General features: G+C 35.8%; 1 protein-coding gene across 3 annotated transcripts in view; it reads right to left on the bottom strand.

The window, feature by feature from the left end:
- Ifih1 (interferon induced with helicase C domain 1) overlaps positions 1 to 21,220 on the bottom strand; it is a 65,162-nt gene that overhangs the window by 32,949 nt on the left and 10,993 nt on the right. The window contains exons 3-4 of one of the 3 annotated variants that reach the window (XM_004651892.2): positions 16,444 to 16,590; positions 3,951 to 4,055 (exon numbers count right to left, since the gene is read on the bottom strand). In XM_004651892.2, coding sequence (XP_004651949.2) covers positions 3,951 to 4,055; positions 16,444 to 16,590 — 252 coding nt within the window. The remainder of the gene's footprint in view (positions 1 to 3,950; positions 4,056 to 16,443; positions 16,591 to 21,220) is intronic. The other 2 variants (XM_045148320.1, XM_004651893.2) reach the window with 2 other exon arrangements.

Here is a 21,220-nt window from a genome sequence, read left to right as displayed (position 1 = left end):
AAACCAGATGAGTGTATTTAAACTATCATTGGGTCCTCTGCTGATTCATTTAATATGGCTTTTATGAGAAACACACACAGGATCATCAGTGTGTAATGTACACATTCATGAAGCTTCTTTCTATGCTTGTTTTGAGCTTTTAAGTTCATTTTCTATTATATGTATATAAGGTTTGGCTTTATATAGCTCGTATAGGTAAAGAAATTTTTAATTATCACCTAACTTTCTGTCAGTGGTAAACTATTTATAAAGCAAGATGTATTTTAAGCAGTATCTAAACTAAAATCTAGAAGTTTATATTGAGAAATTAACTGTTTAATTTCATTCTAGAAAAATTTTGGTACAGATTTTAAAAACAACAAAATGTGTCTTTTCTTATAGTAGTTATATGTGCTTTTTATCTATCTTTGTTTTTCATGCTTTCTATAGCTATCCTTGGGTAACAAAAATTAAATGGAGAAACATAGAGCAATTTTCTAAATCTTTTCCAGGAACCAAAAACCAAGTTACATGAGTAAAATAACAGCATCATCTAATGCATATGTTCTGGTTTGAATGTAAAATATGTTTGCACACTTGGTCTCCAGCAGGTGGCTTTGTTTTGAGAGATTGTGGAGCCTTGAGAAGGTTGAGTCTAGAAGGAAGAAGCAGGTAAGAGGCAGCTCTGTTGCCTTAGAGATTATGGCCTGGTCCACTGGTCTACTTTGGTCCCACACTCTCTGCTTCAGTTCTGTAGTAGGGGGCATAGCAAGCCACCTCACTCTTTTTTCCATGGTGCCTCGCCACAGAGGACTGTATTCCTTGAAATCATCAGCCAAAATAAATCCTTCCTCCTTTAAGTTGCTTCTTGCCAGGTATTTTGGTCATGGTGACAAGAAAAGAAATCGATATAGCATAGAAGAAATTTAATATTAAATATGAGAAGTTAGAAGGTCAAAATGGCTATCATTTGTACAATTTAACCTCGGAACTAATTTTATGAAATTTCACTGCTACTTAAACTGGTCATGTAATTCATTTAGTAGGCACCTACTACATAGCTTATACTGCCAAAATACATTTGTTTCCCAAAGGACTTCAGTCTAGAGAATTACACAGTTATTACTTAATATATTTAGCTAAATAATTAGATTGCTCCACAGTTTCCTTTGGTTTGTTCAGTTCAGAATAGAAGGTCTGATGGGTAGCCCCAAGTTTTAAAGCTGATAAAAAGCAAATCTGGGGGAAAAAATTGAAGTTGAATTCAACGTGAGAACAGCATCCAAAGGAAAAGAGCTGGATGAGTGCTAAATATTCCACCTGATTCTTGCCTTATCACATCTTCTGACATGGAGATGGAAGAATTTATCCACATAAGCAATGAAAAAAGAATTGTATATTCTTTATCACCAGAAGGAGAAAATTAGGCTAGAATCAATGAACAATGAGCCAATTTCCATTAAAAAAGAAATGTTTGGGGTTGTTGTTTATTTATTATTGGCTTTTTCTGAAAATCATAATCAATTAACATGATAATGAAAATAGTATTTTTAAAAATATACAGGCTTGGAATCACGTTGTGCCCTCCCTTTAACTCAAGAAAATGGTTGAAAAATCTTAAAAATTACTTCCCACCACAAAAGTGGTCAAAAATAAAATCAAATAAGGTTTAAATAATACTATTCTATTGGAACTACACCATGTGGCAAATTTCATTCACACTTGGATTTTGACAGCTGAGTTATTCTTGGAGAGAAAAGGTCTGTCACTGCATGTGTTTGAAACTGACAAATATTCTTTTACCTATACTATGGAACCAGAGAAAAATACACCATTCCTGTTGGACAGGTATTAATAGCATTATTTTAGAAAGGGTAAGACTCACTTTATATATATATCAGGTCAGTATATGGTAAAAAAAAATGCCTCACTGCTTTCAGAAGCAATATATATTTTTTAAACTGGGAAATGAGAAAACAGGGACCTTTAGAAAATAATTAGTGTATGTAAAATTTAGAAGTAATGGTAATCATGCTTTGCTGTGACATCATGGTTTTAAAAGGTCATGATATTACTGTTCACACACCTATTTTTTTGGTTCCATTATGTGACTTTCGAAGGAGGACTAAGGGTGTTTAGAATAATGTCCATTTTGATGTCAGCCTATAACACTGTTCAGTGAGTCAATGTGTGTTAGCTCACCAATTTACCAAAATCTTTTATTAAAATGATTTCTATATCAATTTTAGCATGCATTGAAGGGTAAAAATTTTTCATAAATATTAGCTAGCATTTAAAAATTTTACTGTCCACTATGCAAAATCAATCTTTGTTCCTAAACACTTATCCATCTAGACCATTAAGGGTATTCCCTTGAAAATGTATTTGTCTTAAAAAATGTGTTTGCTTTCGAAAATGTATTTGCTTTTTAAAAGTAGGTTGAGTTCAGAGTTATCATATCTTTCATGCCACATTGAAGACTAAAAATCAGCAAATACATTTGCTAACTGCTCTAAACAGACAAAACACCCTGCAAACAGAGGGTGTGTCTTAGATATTTATTGAATGAATGGATTTTGTGGAAAAGCCCTTATTTAGACAAAGCAGAATAAGGATGAGGCACAGAAGCTTAAAACAATCCATATATTGGTTAACTACACTAGCTAGAGAATCTTTTGAGTTCTAGCATAAATACCATATAGTATAAATATTGCTAAATGATCAAAAACCAAATGCAATGCACAGCAAGAGGCACCTGCAGAATTTAGCAAGAATTAAACATATTAAACAGAAAATTAATCATCTTTTTCCAAGGAGAAAGTCATGACTGACATTAGTTGAAATGCTTTCTGAAACTAAATTATTTGAAGGGATTCAGGAGTGTGACTGCGAGAGAAGAATACACCAATAGAAGTAACTATGCTACTCAATTTAGAAGCTTTTAAGGCAGATGACTATGTTCATATAAACAATTTTCCCTATTGTACAATATATTTCTATAATTCTGTGAATGCCAGATAATACTAAGCACACAGTATCTTTCTAAGCAGAAATAACTCAATCACAAATTAATTAATAGTGTTTTTTAATTTGTCAGTTTAAATTTGTGTCTTAGCTGGCCCATTGCTCAGCATTTTTGTTGGTAATTTGTTAATTTTAACTGTGAATTAGTTCAAATATATGGTCAAGTGAATATTGAATAGACATTAAATAATTTATCACCCAGACTTAAAAGATGCTGATCTTAACTCAGGAACAATCAGAGAATACTCAACCAAAAAACAGAAAAAAAATTAATTTAAATCTATAAAACTGATATGTTAGGAAATCTCAAGATGATGCACTGGTGAAGGGTAAGTGTTTGGAAACAGGTGTTCTCACTTGCTATAGGTAAGAGGTAGCCAATAGGGAGAGTAGCTTGGAAAATACCTAGTAAAGTTTTATTTATTGGTTGATGTATCATGTATGTTCTACGCCTATTCAAGAGTCATGTATACAAATCATAAATCTTCACACTCCAATGTTACTACCAGGTTTTCATTTTAAGTGGGATTCTGTTTCTTACCTGCAGTTATTCTTTTGATTGATAGTATTTTTGTTTAAATATATTTTAACAAAAAAAGAACTTTTGGAAATGGTAAATGTATCATAATTGCACAAAGAATTTAAGTGCAGGAAAATTAGTTGAAGCACATATGTAAATAGAATAGATGACATTATTCTATAAAATGGGGCTTATAAAAGATGAAAAGAAGGCTAGATGTGAGATCAAAATTAGAGTTTGGTCCTAAGACTTTATTGGGTTGTACTTTTGAAGAAAGTAAATGGCAAAATTCCAAACTGACTCGCTGTAGAAAAGAATTGCTTTAATTACATAAATACATTAGGGAGGTATAAACAGCCCCCGGGCATCCCACTATATGGTGTCTTATTTCACACTTTTTAAGGTTTGCACAACAGTTAGGCAGTACCTGAATCACTTCCCATGGTGCCTGAATCACTGCCCATGTTGCTGTTATGTCCAAGACTTTCATCTAAGCAGCTGACACTTCCTTCTGCCAAACTTGTGTCTGATTCTGCAAAGGAAAACATTTTAAAATATTTTAAAAATATTTCTGAGAATAAACGTATTTTAACTGCACACCTCTACAGCACACAGTACATACAGTTCAATGCAAAGTGGAGAAGGCACACCCAGACAACGATGAATAAAAGGTAATAGCTCCTGGCAGGCTACACTAAAAACACCCCACTGTGGATGAGCAGCTGCCGGCAGTGACTCAAATACATATTACCACCTACCTACACCCAGCACGAGAGCTCCTGAGCCTTTATGATTCTGTAGTATGTGTCATCCTTTTACAAGAAGATCCTGCCCCCTAAAACAGGACCAAAGTTTGATAGTGGCTTTTATTTATATTTTTTTGAGTTTCACTCTACCCAGGGTGATTTTGAATTCACTATGTAGTCTCAGAGTGGCCTTAAACTCACCCTGATCCTCTACCTTTGCCTACCAAGCATTGGATTAAAGGCTTGCCCCACCAGGTCTGGCTGTTAGTAGTTTTTTTTTTTTTTAAATTATAAACATATATAAGTACATCTATATGGAGAAAACTAAATAAACTAAAAACCAATAAAATATATAGATCTATGGATCAACTATAAAACAACATTTCAGGGGTAAGTATAAATTCAAAAATCTCAAAAAGAATCTTTTCTAAAATAATATCACTAAAGCTAGATATCACAAGTTCTTAGAAGCATATGTGAAAGCTTGGAAGTGTTTTCTTTTCCTGAATAAACTAAACCTCCATTAACTGGTTGTATGGCAAAGTGGATATCCATCCCTAAACCAATATTCTGCTTTTTGTCACTGGCATGAATTCTTATTGAAAAACTTTGTTTCTTCCAGAAACAATATATCCAATATATTCTCATTGATATTCACAGCCTTATATTCAAGGGTCAGAACCACCATTAAACTGGAGAAACTTGTGGCACAGGAGTTTCTGAAGTTGGCTTGGAATCAGAAGAGCTTGAAAATTTTCTGTAGATACTTCTCTGATCCCAGGTTCCTCTCATGTACGATGCACACTATACCATTTACCTCACAGCACTGAATAAGATTATGTAACACTAGACACAATCAGCTCTTGACATACTACCTTTATTACTAATTATTAGAAAATAAAGTGAAAATGAAGTGGTTGGTGAGTGACTATAACAGGCATTCCATGAATGATGCTCTTACAATAATAATTCATAATATTTATACTTGTTATGTCATTATTATTTAATCCTATATTGCTCCAAAACACTAATCAACTATATTAAAGTAGCTTTTATCTACCTAAAATTATTATTGAAATCATATTTTCAGAGCTGGAACAAGAAATGGTTGAAAAACAAACACAGTATGCTCTCAGGAAAACTACAGAAAGAGATAGCATATAGGGAAACCTGTATGTTCTTCAGTGAATTAATGTTTCTAAGTCAGATGATGTATAACTTCATTGTGAAAATCATGCATTTCGTGGATGGTTGCTGAGTCTAATCAATGGGACAGTTCCTCATTCCCCTCACCCTATAAATCTCCACAAATGCCTTAGTTGTCAATACCATCCTAATATCCCCTGACAACTGGTAATCTAGTTTCTGATACTATAGAATTTCCATTTCCACAATGTCATATAAGTGGATTTAAGCAGTATATAACCTTATTTAACCTAGCATAAATACTTTTGAGACCATTCACATTGTTGCATATGTCAGTAATTTCTTGCTTTTTTGTATACTCCTATTTCAAGGAGTACCTATTTGTGATATCTGAACCATCTATCTCAGTTTGACTTGGTTAAGTCCATTTCAGTTGGGAGAAAGAATGAAATTACAGGCAAAGTTAATGAAATATGTAAGGCATATTTCTTAAAAGTTAGAAGAAAGCTCATAAGAAATTTGTTGAAAATTCTCAATGGACATACATACTGTTTAAGTACATTAGCACAACATAAATATACTAATGTGAAATACTGTGCTTATCAGTTGTCATAGATTAGCTCTAAAACTCAGATTTGAGGAATCCCTCATGATCACACGGGAAAACCTGTGTATCTTGCAGAAAGATTCTAAATATGGCACTTTGCAATTCCCAGAGGTACATCTTGTTAGGAGCTCAGAGGCGAGTGTGGGATAGAACTGTCAAGTCAGAGAGTGTTTGGGGCAGATGTACTGATGAAAAAAGATTATGATTTGTAAGGAAAAGGCAAGGTGTAAAATGAGATGGGAAAATGTCATTGCAAGGATAATTCTAGATCTTATACATATAGGCCAAGACTTTTGAGGAAAGATGTAAATGTTGATTTCCCTGTGAGATTTTAAATGTAGAATCAAGAACTGAAGATAATACCAAAATGGCTGAAAAATATTATCAGAGACAATCTGAAAGCTAACATTGTTGCTATTGAATAATATAATATAATATAATATAATATAATATAATATATATATAATATATATATATAATATAATATAATATAATATAATATAATAATAGAAATGGAAGTAATTTTGATTTTCATTTCATTTACTAATCACCAACAGCTAAGCCATGACTTTAAACCTATTATTTGCATATGTAAATTCTAGATTGTTAAAAGTTTTGTTCTAAGCATGTATATATTTTGGGGGGAGGGATATATTCACACAGTAAGTACAAATAATATATTGATAATAAAATTGTTATCAAAATAGGATATTATGAATAGTATACCATGAATTAAGTTCATTATGAAATCTGCAATGTTTCAGAAAGACACTAGGCTCAGAGCTTTCCCAGATATAATCTACATTATGGCTTAAATTCTAACATTCTCTGTGGTAGGTATCCATTATCAGCTCAATTTTGTAAGTGAGAAACCAAGACTCAGAGGGTTTAAATGCTTTAGTCACGTCACGGAGCTCTGGGGCAGAGTCCCCATTTTCTGAAACCAAGCCCAGTGTTCTAGTGCTTTTTAACCAACATGCAGCTCTGCTCATAATTCGTGAGAAGCTGTGCAAACATGCAAACAGTCCTGCAACCACAGGGTGAAGTGAAATGAAACTCATTTCAAAAAACAGCAGCAGACATTTCCATTGTGATGCCTTTGTCCATAAAAATCAAAACAGAGATTATCTTTCAAAGAAAAATTAGAGATAACTGTATTTCCCTAACATTTCTGATTCCAACAGACACTCATTATCCCGCTCATTTTGCACACAATTAAAAGAGGAGCTCTTCTGTCTTCATTGCAAAAAAGACATTGCAAGAATCCTGTTAGAGACCACTGTCAAGAGGAAAACGAATACAAATAGCTCCATTTCTTTGTCATTTAAAGGGTATATAAATCTCCAGCTTCTCTTCACAAAAATAATTTAGTTTCCTAGGCAGCAAATTCTTATGCATTTTGATTGTTTTCTTTCTTAGAAATGGAAGTACTAAGGGAAATAAGTTTAATAGGAGAAAATGTATTGTACCTCCCAGAACATTGATACTACCTCCACCACCTGGTTACTTTCTGCATTCAATTTAAAAAGTCTTATCATGCACACATTTGTGTACAAACACACACACATGTACACACACATGCACCCATGCACACTCACATGCATGCAAGCAATATCAAAGTACATAAGTGCTAAAAACAAGCAAAAATAACTATTGAGTTAATGTAACAAAAATTGCTACAACTGCTTTAGTTTTGGTTGTCTTTTTTATCTGTACTTTTCAAGATCTGTCACTGTGGATTAAGGCCCTAACAACCAAAATTATGTGTGTATTATTGTGAAGATGATCATATTAAATAGAACCAACAGGAGGCAGGGTGCTGATGTGAAGAGAACATGGGCTTTGGAGTCCGTTGCCAGTTTCTAGACCTGAAATCAGACACTGATCACAGGTGTTTTAAAACAGAATACTTTCTACACATTTTTATGTATTGTAAGAATGATCCTGTTAAATCAGAAAAGGGAATCTTGGAAGAAGAAAGTAAATCTAATTTTTTGTGAAGTTGCTACTTAAAAGATATATTGAATATTAGTGACATAATGTATAATGGGTTTAATTAGCTTTCACATAAGTCATTTCCTCTAGGGGAGTTAAAAATCAATGCTAACAATAACATTGATTTAAAATTTCTATTCAAATAGCTGTCCACACCAAAATACTGGAACCAAATATAATTATTTTTTTAGCTAAGATATAGTATTTTAAGAGCAAAAAAAGTTATAATAATTTCATAAACAAGATAAAAGCAACAGCTTTTCTAACATCAATAATAACTGTCCAAGAGCAGGCCATAAGCCATGGGGAAAATTGCTTCATTTTGGAAACACATCTTGAACATTTTGCTAATAGGGAAGAAATATTAACCTAAGGAATTTCACCTTTAATTTACTCTTGTTTCAAATAATTGAAAATATTTTAAAATCAGTTAGAAGCCAAGAAAAATAAAATAAAATAAACAACTAAAAAATGCAAAGGAGCGCTGGGCATGGTGGTGCACTCCTTTAATCCCAGCACTCGAGAGGTAGTGGTAGGAGGATCGCCATGAGTTCGAGGCCACCCTTAGACTACATAATTACTGGTCAGCCTGGACCAGAGTGAGCCCCTACCTCAAAAAAAAAAAAAAAAAAAAAAAAAGTAAAGGAGGGGGGAAGAAAAAAAAAAACCCTTGATCTTTTAGTTATTTTAATGTAACGTCTGCCCTCTGCTGGAAAGTCCTGTTATAACAAGTAGTGGACAAATGGTTTTCAATACCTGCACTTCAGTAGTTAAAAACCAACTTGCAGGGATGGAGAGATGGCTTAGTGCTTAAGGCATTTGTGCATGCAGCTGGTTATAGCTGCTGAAGACCCTGGTGTGCCCGTTCTCTCTCTCTCAAATAAATCAAATAAAAAGTTATTTATTTAAAAAAAAAAACAACTTGTATCTTGCTTCTTTCCTTCCAGGTCTCCCTCGCTTTCAGTTTGCATATTCTTTCCCTCGGCAGAGTTCTATCTTCTCATGCTTTGCCTCACTCTGCCACAGATTCTCTTACCAAATATTGTTTCTTCATTCCTGTAAGAAACAGTGCAAGGGAAAGGCCATCTGTACGGCTCATTTCTCCTGGGAACTCATGCTTCCATGGTCTTTTAGTTCACTAATTTCAATTTCCATGGTAGTTTTAGTTTATTCTACCTTTGACATCACATCCACCTACCTTCCAGTTTCATAGCACACACACACACACACACACACACACACACACACACACACACACACAGGCTCCTTAAATGTGCTTACTTTCATCGTACTAATAATACACATTTCCTTTTCTTTGGAAGTAACAATCTTTCCTGAAAGGAAATAGATTACTTTTATTTTCAGCTCTATGTATATGATACACACACACACACACACACACACACACACACACGCATACACGCTCACATTTTGGTCTGTCATATTTTGCTCTCTGTGCCAGGGAACATGTGTTCCCACAGAATGGAGAAAAGCCACCTCCACCCACCTTGCATATTCTCTCCTGGATCCAAGCTTCTAGGAAATGAGTTCCCCAAAGATAAAAATCTCTCTTAGAGCCACAAGCCCACATGGGTATCCGTGGAGCTCCTCTGGTCCTGTTTATAGAATTTTTAGTGCTGAAACATTTCAGCCAGAATTATATTTGAATTGTGCGTAAAGATTTTGTCTTGAAGTGTATGAGTGATGCCTGTTATCCTTTGCTCTGGGGTCTGAGTACAGAAGGGCAGTTATTAATATACAGTATCTTGAGGATCAATGTACCTACCAGAAGGACCCATTCATCCACTACCAATAAGTGATGCAGGTAGAGTATCATATAGTGGATCAGCTATGATTATTGGCCAGAAGACTGGACTGGGGTGGAATGTGTGGACGATTGCAAGATTTAGGTACAGCAAGATAGAAGTGAATGAATCTGAAACTTTTTAAACTTCTGTGCACTCAAGATGAAGCAGAGATCAGAAAATAAGAGGAGATAGGTGCAATGGTGTCCACATAATGGTCACTAACAGACTGTTTACAGGGATAAAAGTCATGATTGAGAAGTTCTTTCCAACTTGTATGGTGTAAATATTCTTATCATTAGCAATTTCAAGCTATCAGTGTAATGCCCTTGAATGGAGTTTCCTACAATGATCATCTGATAAGGTCACACATGCATTGTGCTGCTATTTCTGAATTAGCCAAACTATATATATTTTTTGCTTTAGGATAAGCAATTGTAAAATATATATATACTCAGAGAAGCCCTTAGCTCTCTTTGATCTTATAGGTGATACTTCTTGCCACTGTCTTCCACAAATATTTCCTTTCCATAAGTCTGGTCTGAACACATTTTGAGATGTTTTGTAGTTGCACTTTTGCTCACAATGTTCACGCAGGCTGCAGTGTGGCCTGTCACCTCTACTCACAAATCCAGCTCAAGCCCTCCAAGGCTCTGGAGCCCTGTCTGACTTTCCCCCTCAGGTGAGCCACCTCAGGTAGACTTCTTTCACAAGACTTCTCCCCCTGCTCTTCAATGCACTGATATTAGCTTTGTGAAATCACTGGTGCTTCTTTTTGAGTGCATGTGTCTTATTTCTTCCTAACCTAGATTATAGTATTTACAAATGAACACAAAGGCTCAGTATTTGACTCCCTTTATAACACGACCTGACCAGTACACCTCTTTCTTCCTAGCACTATAGCTTCAAGCCCTCATTTACATCCAAAAATAGAGAAGGTAAGTTCTGTAAACAAAATTAATATTTAAAAATCATTACTTGTTAAAACTCTGCTAAAATGCTAAAGTTTTCCTATTAAGTAGACATAGACATCATAAGCTCATACATTAGGAAGCTTTTTAAAAAAATAAGCTTGATATGTCCTTGTCCCTGAAATATGAGCGATAACCTTTTAGGACTATGCAATTATGAGTCACATAACTAAAGCACCTTGCAGAAAGTTTGTAATAAAATACAAACTTGGGAAAGCCCTTTAGCCTGCACCAGTACCATCCTCATCATCAGCCCCACCCCACCCCAAACCCAAATTATAAGCTGTCCTTGAATTCCCTCGGTAGTACTGCTAGTTCTCAGTAATCAGTGATAACTATATTTAGAAAGATATAAAAGTAGAAAAAAGAGCTGACTTACTTCAAGCCAATTCTGAAACAGTGGGGTGAGACAATGTGATTTTGCACTACGCTAGCAATGATCTTCACTTCGTCTCAAATGCTGTGGTATTTATTTCTCGAGATCCTACACACTGCTAGATTTCTACAGGTTAGTGATACAGAACAGTATTCTGGTCCTGGAGTGCAAGGATAAATGCTGTGGCACTTTCACAGAAATTATTATAGACCAAATCTAAGATTGGACTTTGGTCTATAAAAAGGCAAAAACAAACCAACAACAACAAAAAGTGCTGCAACAGATTGGACCAGGGAGAAGGAGGCTGTTTCATAAAGGTCAATTTTTAAACCCCTCCTACAGAACATGATCTATGCAAAATATATCCACAATATATTCCAAAGCATAATGTCACCGGATAAACGTAAGGAGTTGAACATATGGGGGAATATGAAAAAGAAGGTATTAAAGTCTGAAAACAAGCAGGTTGGTGAGCTCATTAGCTGGGGTGGAATTTTAAAATCTTCACGTGAACGAATATATAAATCAAAATATACACACGCATCCTTAGTCATGCGCACTGTGTGTTCACACATGGCACGCTACAGTTACATTGTAATCTTCCACGCTGGAACAGAGAAATTCTCTTTATTATAAATGTAAAGGCGCCCTCTGCTGGTCAACTAGAAGAATTGCTACAGTCCCAGAATGATAAAAGAAATTTCACTGATATTTATGTCCAGCTGCAAAAAAGTGATTATTCCTAATTCACAAATTTTTGTTTGAATAGAATATACTTTTATTGCTTTTCTTTTACCATAGTGTATATTCCTAAAATAATACAATTAAAAGATCCATGGCAAAGCAATAATAATAGATAAATAAAAATCACTGCACATTAATTTTCTGTAAAATTACAGAATTAACGATATCCCATATATTTAATGTCATATTTAAAAATATTTACTAGAAGAAAAAAAGTAGGTTTGTGTTTCTCTCTGGTGGTTTCCAGGTAAGTAAAGCCTAGATAGACACAAAAGTTTTGTGATATCTTCTTATAAAATGACTGGAGACAGAATTAATCTAGCAGTAAAATGTCACTAATAGCTGTAAAATTTTCAAATGTCATTTAAAAATTACTGTCTTAATCTAAAAAAGAGCCAGATTAGGACATTTTTGGGCTATTTTAATTAGTGATTTAGTGATTACTTTTTTAATAGAAAATAATTGATTATGTATAGTGAACAAGAAAGAAAAGGAAATGCACTCTGAAGTGTGGGTAGAAGGAAATACTGCTCTTTCAAACCTTCACCGGAAGACTCTGACATTTACCCTTATGAGAAAGGAGAGATTCTATTACAGTGGCTCTCAGAGTGCTCCACTGCTTAGGTATGTACAGGAGGAAAAGGTGATTTAAAAAACAAAACAAAACAAAAAAAGCAACATTCAACATTGCATTACATTAAAGCCTACCTAGTTAATAATCTTACACCTTTATGTTGAGGAATCTTTACATTAAGGCATAATTAGTCAACAATAGTTGAAAACAGCAAAAATACCATTCTGTGAAAAATATACAAATGGGTTCTGCAACAATAACGAGAAAGTTCTAAAATTACAAATGAATTTTTGATTTTTTCTTCCTACACATAAAAATTCATATTTACAGAATGTGTGATGCTTAAGTAACAGGTTATCTTCATTGCTACTTTGACAACCATTCAACATACTGGAGCCCAAAATAAACCTACAATATCTTTATCAGTAAGATGCACACAATTATGTAAAATGCCTATTAGAAACTACAGGATACTTTCACACTTATTTTTATAGGAATGAGTGTGTAGGCTAAACCTATCTGTATTTTACAACGCAGAAGCAATCAGATAATTGCATGGCCACGGGATACAACCAGAGGTACAGCATGTGTCCAACATGCTTGAGACCATGAATTCAATCCCCAGCACTGGGAAAAGATAAACAACAACAAAAAGTATGTGCTTTACATGTTTTTCCTATCAGTAATACTCAGTTCTTAAGAACAAGAAAATGAGCTTCTTTTTTTTTTAATATTTTTTGTTCATTTTTTATTTATTTGAGAGTGACAGACAGAGAGAAAGACAGATAGAGGAGAGAGAGAGAATGGGCGAGCCAGGGCTTCCAGCCACTGCAAACGAACTCCAGACGCGTGCGCCCCCTTGTGCATCTGGCTAACGTGGGACCTGGGGAACCGAGCCTCGAACCGGGGTCCTTAGGCTTCACAGGCAAGCGCGTAACCGCTAAGCCATCTCTCCAGCCCGAAAATGAGATTCTTGGAGATGCTCTTATCAGTAGGGCCCTGGAGCAAAGACTGCAGCACCATCAAGTTTCCTTGTTGCTGCCTTGGACAGGGTCAGAATGGGCTGTTCTGACCTATTCATAAGTCAAGGCAGCCTAGCAAGGATGCTTCAGACTAGAAGAGCCCTGTAATCCAGATGGATCCTCAGACTACATGACTACACACTTTCAGACTATCACGTCTTAATACTCGGCGTCTTTCTTTCACTGCACTTCGGGTGAATGTAGCTCTAAGGTGAGTATTGTGTGGCCAGCACCCCACAGTGGAAGAAACTTCAGGGGTGCAGGCTTGCTGGGTGTACCCAGTGGTATATATCCAACAGAAGGTTAATAAATGTTTCTAAGTAAAAGAAGTGAAAAGAGGGGAAGCAGTGAGGTCAGAAAAAAAGAGAGGGAGGAGGAGAGGGAGGGATATCAAGAGGAAAAATGGCCAAAACAAACCAACACACAGAACAAACCCCTAAGTCATATTTTAGATGAGGAAGAGATCTCTCCAGGGAAGCAGGACAGAGAGGGAACTGGAATGCATGTTATTAGAAAGCAGAATTCAGACACCGAGGAAGAAAGGGAGCCAGCCAGGGGGGCAGGAACACAGAGGGCAGAGCTGGAGGGGAAAGAAGAAGAGCAAAATACAATGACATAAAGAGGCCAATATGAAACTCATCACTTCATATGCTAACCTAAAAAAAAAAAAGATTAAAAAATTCTAGATTTTCTTTCTCAGTCTAGATAACTGCATGCTCTCCCACTAAGTGGTTCATTCACACACTAATGCCTCAGAGAAGCACTGCATTTAAAACAAACCAAAACTAAACTAAACTAAACTAAAATACTACAAAGACAAAGGAAGAGAAATATCACATGTTCTCTATTATATGTGAAAATGAACCCAAACAGAGGATCTAAAGTTAGATACTGGATTCTGGGGATGAGGTAGACAAATGCACAATGCCCACATGCAGAGGAGTTTCCAAGTGAATTCATCTGTACAAATAATGCATGCTGGTAATTTCAATAAAAACCTAAAATGCTATGAGAAGAGCACAGGTCAAGGAAACCATAAAGATATTGTTTATGGCAAAGTTTCATACCTCACATATTTCAATAGAATATAAATGTTCTAACATAACAACATAGACAACCAAAAACAACACAAAGATAATGAATTTGCAAAACACTTTCAGTAGAAATTAGAAATTTCAGGCTGGGGAGATGGGTCAGTGATTAATAAAAGGCCCTTGCTTGCAAAACCTGCTGGTCCAGGTTCAATTTCCCAGTACCCACATAAAGCCAGATACACAAAGTAGAAAATGTTATGAGTCAATTTGCAGCTATAAGAGGCCCTGTTGTACCCATTCTCTCTCTCTCTCTCCCTATCTCTCTTTCTTTCAAATCAATAAAAATATTATAAAAAGAAATCAGAAAATGCAAATAATAAAATATCACTTTATATCCATCAAATTGACAAAGATTGAAAGCAATTCCAGAGAATGTTAGGGAGGAAACAGACTCTTATACTGTGAGAGAGCATCTAAATTGCTTTAAATTCCTGCAGTGAAATTTGGCATTAAGTATCAAATGTGCTAAAATTGTATAAAACATTTGACCCAGAAATTCCAATTATATATGGTTTTAATACTAAACTATGACATGTGTACAGAATGTTATCAAAGCATTATTCACAATGTAGCAATTTGGAAACATACTAAGTGCTCAATGCTTGGGTGATTAATTATATTGCATTTAAGTGATGGGACTATTATTCAGACAATAAAAATCATTATGTGTAATATCTAAAATGAACACAGGAGAAATGTAGTTACACACACACACGCATATGCAAAAGGGTGAGAATAAGAAAATTCCACTGTTCTGTTTACTTGCAAAACAGGGAGAATATAGTGTCTTTGCTGTGTTCCTGCAATGCAGCTGTACTGTTTCCTTAAGATGAATTAATGCACTCATTAGTAGTTAGTTTGTGCTAGAGCACAGGGGTCTACTATTAAATTTTCAGAAATATTGTGAGCCATATGTTAAAATAGCTGTTTTTTTTTAAAGTTACATTTTACAATTCAGCAAATTTCTAAAGGTAGTGAATACTTAAAACTTAGCACTCATCAACCATCTGACTAGATTGCACTGTATCTTTCTTTGATGATGGTTAAGCCTAGTTTATCCGGATGGGAAATGGTGAGCTATTACACATCTCTTCCCAACTTTGTGTCTGGTGAACTCGTGGCTGAGTCCTGAAGAAGCCTTAAAGTAAATATGTATACTGGGACGACAGGCAATATGCATAATGGCTTTCCTCTGTTCTCCAGGTAGCTTCTGCTTGTTGTACCAGCACACTACACACTTTAAGCAACACTTTCTTGTGAAAGTAGAATATATGTGATCTTTTGGTAGAGGAGGAAAGAGGTGGCTTTGCTTAGTATGAGCATATTGGAGAAGGGATGGTTAAATTGACTTGTTTCTTCCAGGGCTGTTCCCATATCAAAGGGCAGACAGTTACATCTAGTGTTCACCTCATTTTGTTACTGTTCATCTTCCTTTTTAAAATAGCCTTGGTTTTGGCCACTGAAACACACACACACTTTCTCTTTCTCATAAGACATGATTATCTATAAAATAGGAGAAAGGAGAATGGCAATTTAGATGAATTAATGTATTCAAAGACAATATGAAAATAAGCACATAATTATGCTACTTATCACATTAGAATTACCACAAAACTTTCTGGAAAGTAAAATTAAACAGAAGTATGTTCAAAGTCTTATCAGTAATATTACATTCACCTAAGAAAACTAAGGCTTCAAGAGGAGTCACTTTAGTCTCCTTTAAACCTATTATTTTAGCTAAGTGCTCACATATTCAAGTTTCCACATCCCCCTGCTGAAGAGATCCTGATGCCATAAATGTACCAATCAGTGTCACACAGCATCTGCATGTGTCAAGTACCTGTAACTATAGAAGAATCTATGAAAGATGACTCTGGTGAATTGTCCTCCGAGTCTCTATCCGCTTTGTCTGGACTTGGCTGATCTGTGACTGAAGAAAGTGGCTCGTTTACTTCAGAACCATCTTTGTGCAATAAATTATCAAACTCTGTGAATACAAAGGTTTTAGAGCATAAGCGACAGCGCAACAAGTTTTCATACAGTGTGTACAGCTGTTACTGCTATTTTAAAGATGAAATGGGGTTTCCAAATGCAATTTTTTCTGAATATATTTAAATACTCTGGAACTCTTAACAGAATGTAAACTAAACTGCAATGAAAATTTCATATAATGTCAATGGTTATTCCTGTCATTTTGAAAACAAAACAGGGATCCCTTACTTTTGAATTACTATAATATTCTTTAAGACTTTGACATCTTGAAAGACTGAGAACATATTTTTTGACATGACACAATGCACACTATTTTTACTTTTAATATGAACACAATTGAATATTTTTCATAATGAACAAGTTTGTCTACAAAGACAATGGACTGAATAGTGTGCTAATCACAAGAAGGGTGAGGTAATTTCCTGCCTGACCATTGTCTTTAGGGAGTCAGCCACTGACTAGATGATGCAAAGCTCTATTTAAGACTGAATTAATGAAAATGCAAATTTGGTAGTTTTCTTTAGCTTGTTCTCTTGCCATTTTGTTCCCTGACTGCATGTTCTCCATGAGATGTACATCTGCTTTAATGTCAGACTAAATGCAAGTGCTCTGAATTCCTGGGGATTTTTTTTAATTCATTGAAATATTCCCACTTTTTATATTATTTCACTCTGCTCCTCCTGCTCTTGAGCCTTCAGGTCATGAGCACCAAGTGTTTTATTAAGGGTCTAGAGTCTCTGTTCATTCTGAAACTACAGTCTGAAGTCTGTCAGTCATAAAGAAAATTCCTTAAAGGATCATTTCAGGTTATCCCTCATTAAAGACCAGGGGGAAATATATCCGGTATTGACTACATGGAGAATTTCCTGACAAAAACAGTTGTGGCTTCAAGCAGGAAGGTCATTATCAATGCCTATAGGTAGCTATTATCTACATGCTGGGGATTCATAATTATAATAGTCAACAGACTATGTGTTTTCCATGAAGCTTTTACATATATCAAATAATTTATCTCTCAAAATAAAACTAGCTGACAAGTGATATTATTATCCCCATTTCACAGAGAAGGGAGGTGATAATCTGGGAGGTCTATTACCTGACCAAGGGTTATACTTCTAGGGAAAAAGCTAGAAGTAGATACAAGGTTCAGAGCCTGGGTTCCTATATCACACCAATACATGATATAGCGGTGGTTTACAGAAGAGAAATTTCTTTCTCAGATATCTGGACATTGGGAGACCACTCTCATGGTTCCAGGAGGGCTTATGCCCATTTAGGCTCTCATTAAATTGCACTAATGACCTTCTCACTGTGTCTTCACAGCATGAAAGAGGTACTTTTTCTTTCTTTTCTGAAAAGACCACAAAACACAAAATGTTAGGACCTTATCTTTATGACATCATTTAATCTTAGTTACTTCCTTAAGAGAATCTCCAGATATAATAAGTGCAGTTAGGGTTTCAATATATGAATTTGGAGGGGCACAGAATTTCTTCCATAGCATCTTCCCATACAAAATATATACATTCCATCCCTACAACCTTAACTCATTTTAGAGTTACTAACTAATATCTATCTAAATAACATATTATCTAAATCAGTTTTGGCTAAGAGTTTTGATCAGTTAACCTAAAATAAATTGCCCTTCAGCTGTGAGCTGTGAAATCAGACAAGCTTTGTGATTCCAAAGTATACTGTTGGGACAGACAAGACAATGCAGGATAATCCATCCTTTCAAAGAAGGAGAAGTAGGAAAAAAGAAAGAAATCACTTACCCTAAACAAGCTCAAAACTTAGCAAGAGAAGTCCTGGGCTGTGAAGGACAGCCTCACCTTACCCCCTCCCCATCCTGAACCCAAAGCATTGCCCTTTCAGATTTCTCTGATGATGTCCCACTCCCGAGGCACCTTATCAAAAACCAGATAGCTATCTCCACAACTCTGACAAAAAAGAGGAACCAGCCTTGGAGGCTGGGCCTCTGCTCATTCCTGGGGTCATTTCTTCTTTTCCTAGAAAACCCGTTTATGTTCCCAGCCACATAGCTTAATGATTAATGGTCTGGTTCAGTAGAGTACAGGAAGTCTGGCAGCTGTCCCTTATTCTATCCTGTTTTGCCTGTCCAGTTAGTTCAAACTTACACTGTCTTTGCTGTTGTAATCTAACCCTGAGCTGAAGTGACTGGTTCAGTCAGTGACTCACATCTGTATTCTCCTTCTGAGGTATTTGTTCAGCTGTACTTTTATGTTTCCCAATATGGACAAGGTAAGAATTCTCCAAATCTCTAAAAGTTGAGGTTTGGTCCCTTTTTGGAAAATGATTATTTCTTTACTTTCATTTACATTTTACCATAATCAGGACAGAGAAACAAAACCACTTTTTAAGCATTTTTTGGTAGAAATATCCTCAGCTACATATCCATTTTCGTCACACAGAATTGACCTTCACAAAATTACAGAAAATTATCCAACTAAACTCTGTGCTATTTTATGAAGGTTACTTCCTTTCCAGTTTTCAACAGTGCATTCCTTATTTCCTTCTAAGGCCTCACCAGAATCACAGTGAACATCTTTATTTCTAACTTTCATCTCAAAACTCTTCCATTTTCCTCCTACTACCTGAGTTCAAAGCCATTTCCATGTTTGTCATGATCCTACTTTTGACACCAATATTTGTATTGGCTTTCTATGATCACTCAAACAAAATATCATAGACTAGGTCACTTAAACAGCAGTAATGTTCCCACAATTTTGAGATCTGAAGTCTAAGGTCAGGGGGTCAGCGAGGTCAGTGTCTAGAGATCTCTTTTCTTGAGTTGCAGATACCTGACTTTTTGGTGCATCATCACATGATAGAGAATGACCTCTCTGTTTCTCTCTTCTTATAAGACTACATTCCTACTGGATTCTGGCCTCACCCTCATACTCTCATTTATCCTCATACTCTATTTCATGATACAGTCACATTTTTAGCAGGCACCATTAGGTTCACAATAGTTCTTAATCCCAAAAGTAATCATAGCTACCTTTATTCTTGTCATTATGCCTGCAAGGAAACTGCTCAGATATATAGCTCAGCAAACAATACCACAAAATATTGTTCTGTCTCTCCTCATTAAGTTTACTGAGATGGCAGAAATTAAGGCCTACTTAAGAGTGAGTAGGTCAGAAGTAAGGGGAATGTGTAAGAACACAGAGCCCTAGGTGGGGGTTGGCATTTTTTACAAAGTCATTACATAAAACTTAGGTACCCATTTCTACCCTGTTGTCTTTCTTCATAACTGGACTCATAACTGAGTCCACAACCATCATTACTGATTTTGACTGAAAGGTATAAAAGCACCATCTAGGAGGGTTCTTTATACTGGGGACATGAAGGGATAAAAGGGTAGTAATAATTATTACCCATAGTATTAGTTACTTTTCACATTGATACACAAAAAGGCCCAACAAAAGCAATTTAAAGAAGGAGCAAAGGGCTTATTTTGGCCACAGTTTGAGGTACAGTTCATTACGGATGAGAATCCATGGCTACAGAATCTTGAAGCAGCTGGTCATACTGTGTTCACAATCAGTAAGAGAAAGAGATGAGTGCTGGTACTCAGCTAGCTTTCTTCTTTTTGTTCAGTCAAGGACCCCACCCACCTCAATTAAACTAATCTGGAAACTCCCTCACAACATGGCCAGAGATATGTCTTCTAGATAATTCTAGATCAATTGTTAACCATAGAGGTTAGACATTATACTCCATTAGTCTTTCATGGGATTTCCTCAATTGTGTGTGTATGCCACATTGTGCATGTGGAGATCAGAGGACAAACTCAAGGTATCATTCTTTGCCTTCCATCTCTGTCTTTTTCCTTCTTTTCTTTTTTTTCTTTTCTTTCTCTCTCTCTCTCTCTTTTTTTTTCAGAGAGAGAGAGGGAGACAAAGAGAATTGGTGTGCCAGGGCCTCAGCCAGTACAATCAAATGCCAGATGCTTGCACCACCTAGTGGTCATGTGTGACCTTGCACTTGTCTCACTTTTGTGCATCTGGCTTACGTGGGATCTGGAGAGTCCAACTGGGTTCTTTAGACTACTCAGGCAAGTGCCTTAACTACTAAGCTATCTTTCCAGCCCTTCCACCTCTTTTCAAACAGGGTCTATCTCAGGGTTTTGTTGCTATGATGGCCAAGCTACTTGGCCCATGAGCTTTGGGATTCCCCTGACTGTACTTCCCATTATCTTAGGCACACTGGGATAACAGATGCATGTACTACTTGTGCTGCTCACATTCGGCTTTGCATGGGTTCTGAGGATATGAACCACAGTTGTCAACCCTGCATAGCTAGCACTTTTAACCACTGAGTCATCTGCCCAGTCCTGGATTTCCCCAATTTTATAGTGTTTGACCCTGGTCAACCAGCATATATGCACTGGCTGGTAGACATTTAATAAACTAGTCCTAAAGCTGTTTTTAAACAGGCTCATATAGGAAAACAGTTGAAGTTTCTACAATAAGGAAAATTTAAATGAAAGTTTGTTGATATTATCCATATGTAATAAGATGAGATAGTACTGACATTATATAAGATCTGCTAAATATATTCTACTTACATTGCTATTGTCCAAAAATTATCATTTGAAA

The sequence above is a fragment of the Jaculus jaculus genome, chromosome 4 (assembly GCF_020740685.1).
Source record: "Jaculus jaculus isolate mJacJac1 chromosome 4, mJacJac1.mat.Y.cur, whole genome shotgun sequence".
NCBI classification, from domain to species: domain Eukaryota; kingdom Metazoa; phylum Chordata; class Mammalia; order Rodentia; family Dipodidae; genus Jaculus; species Jaculus jaculus.
This window is presented reverse-complemented; position numbering and strand designations above follow the sequence as displayed.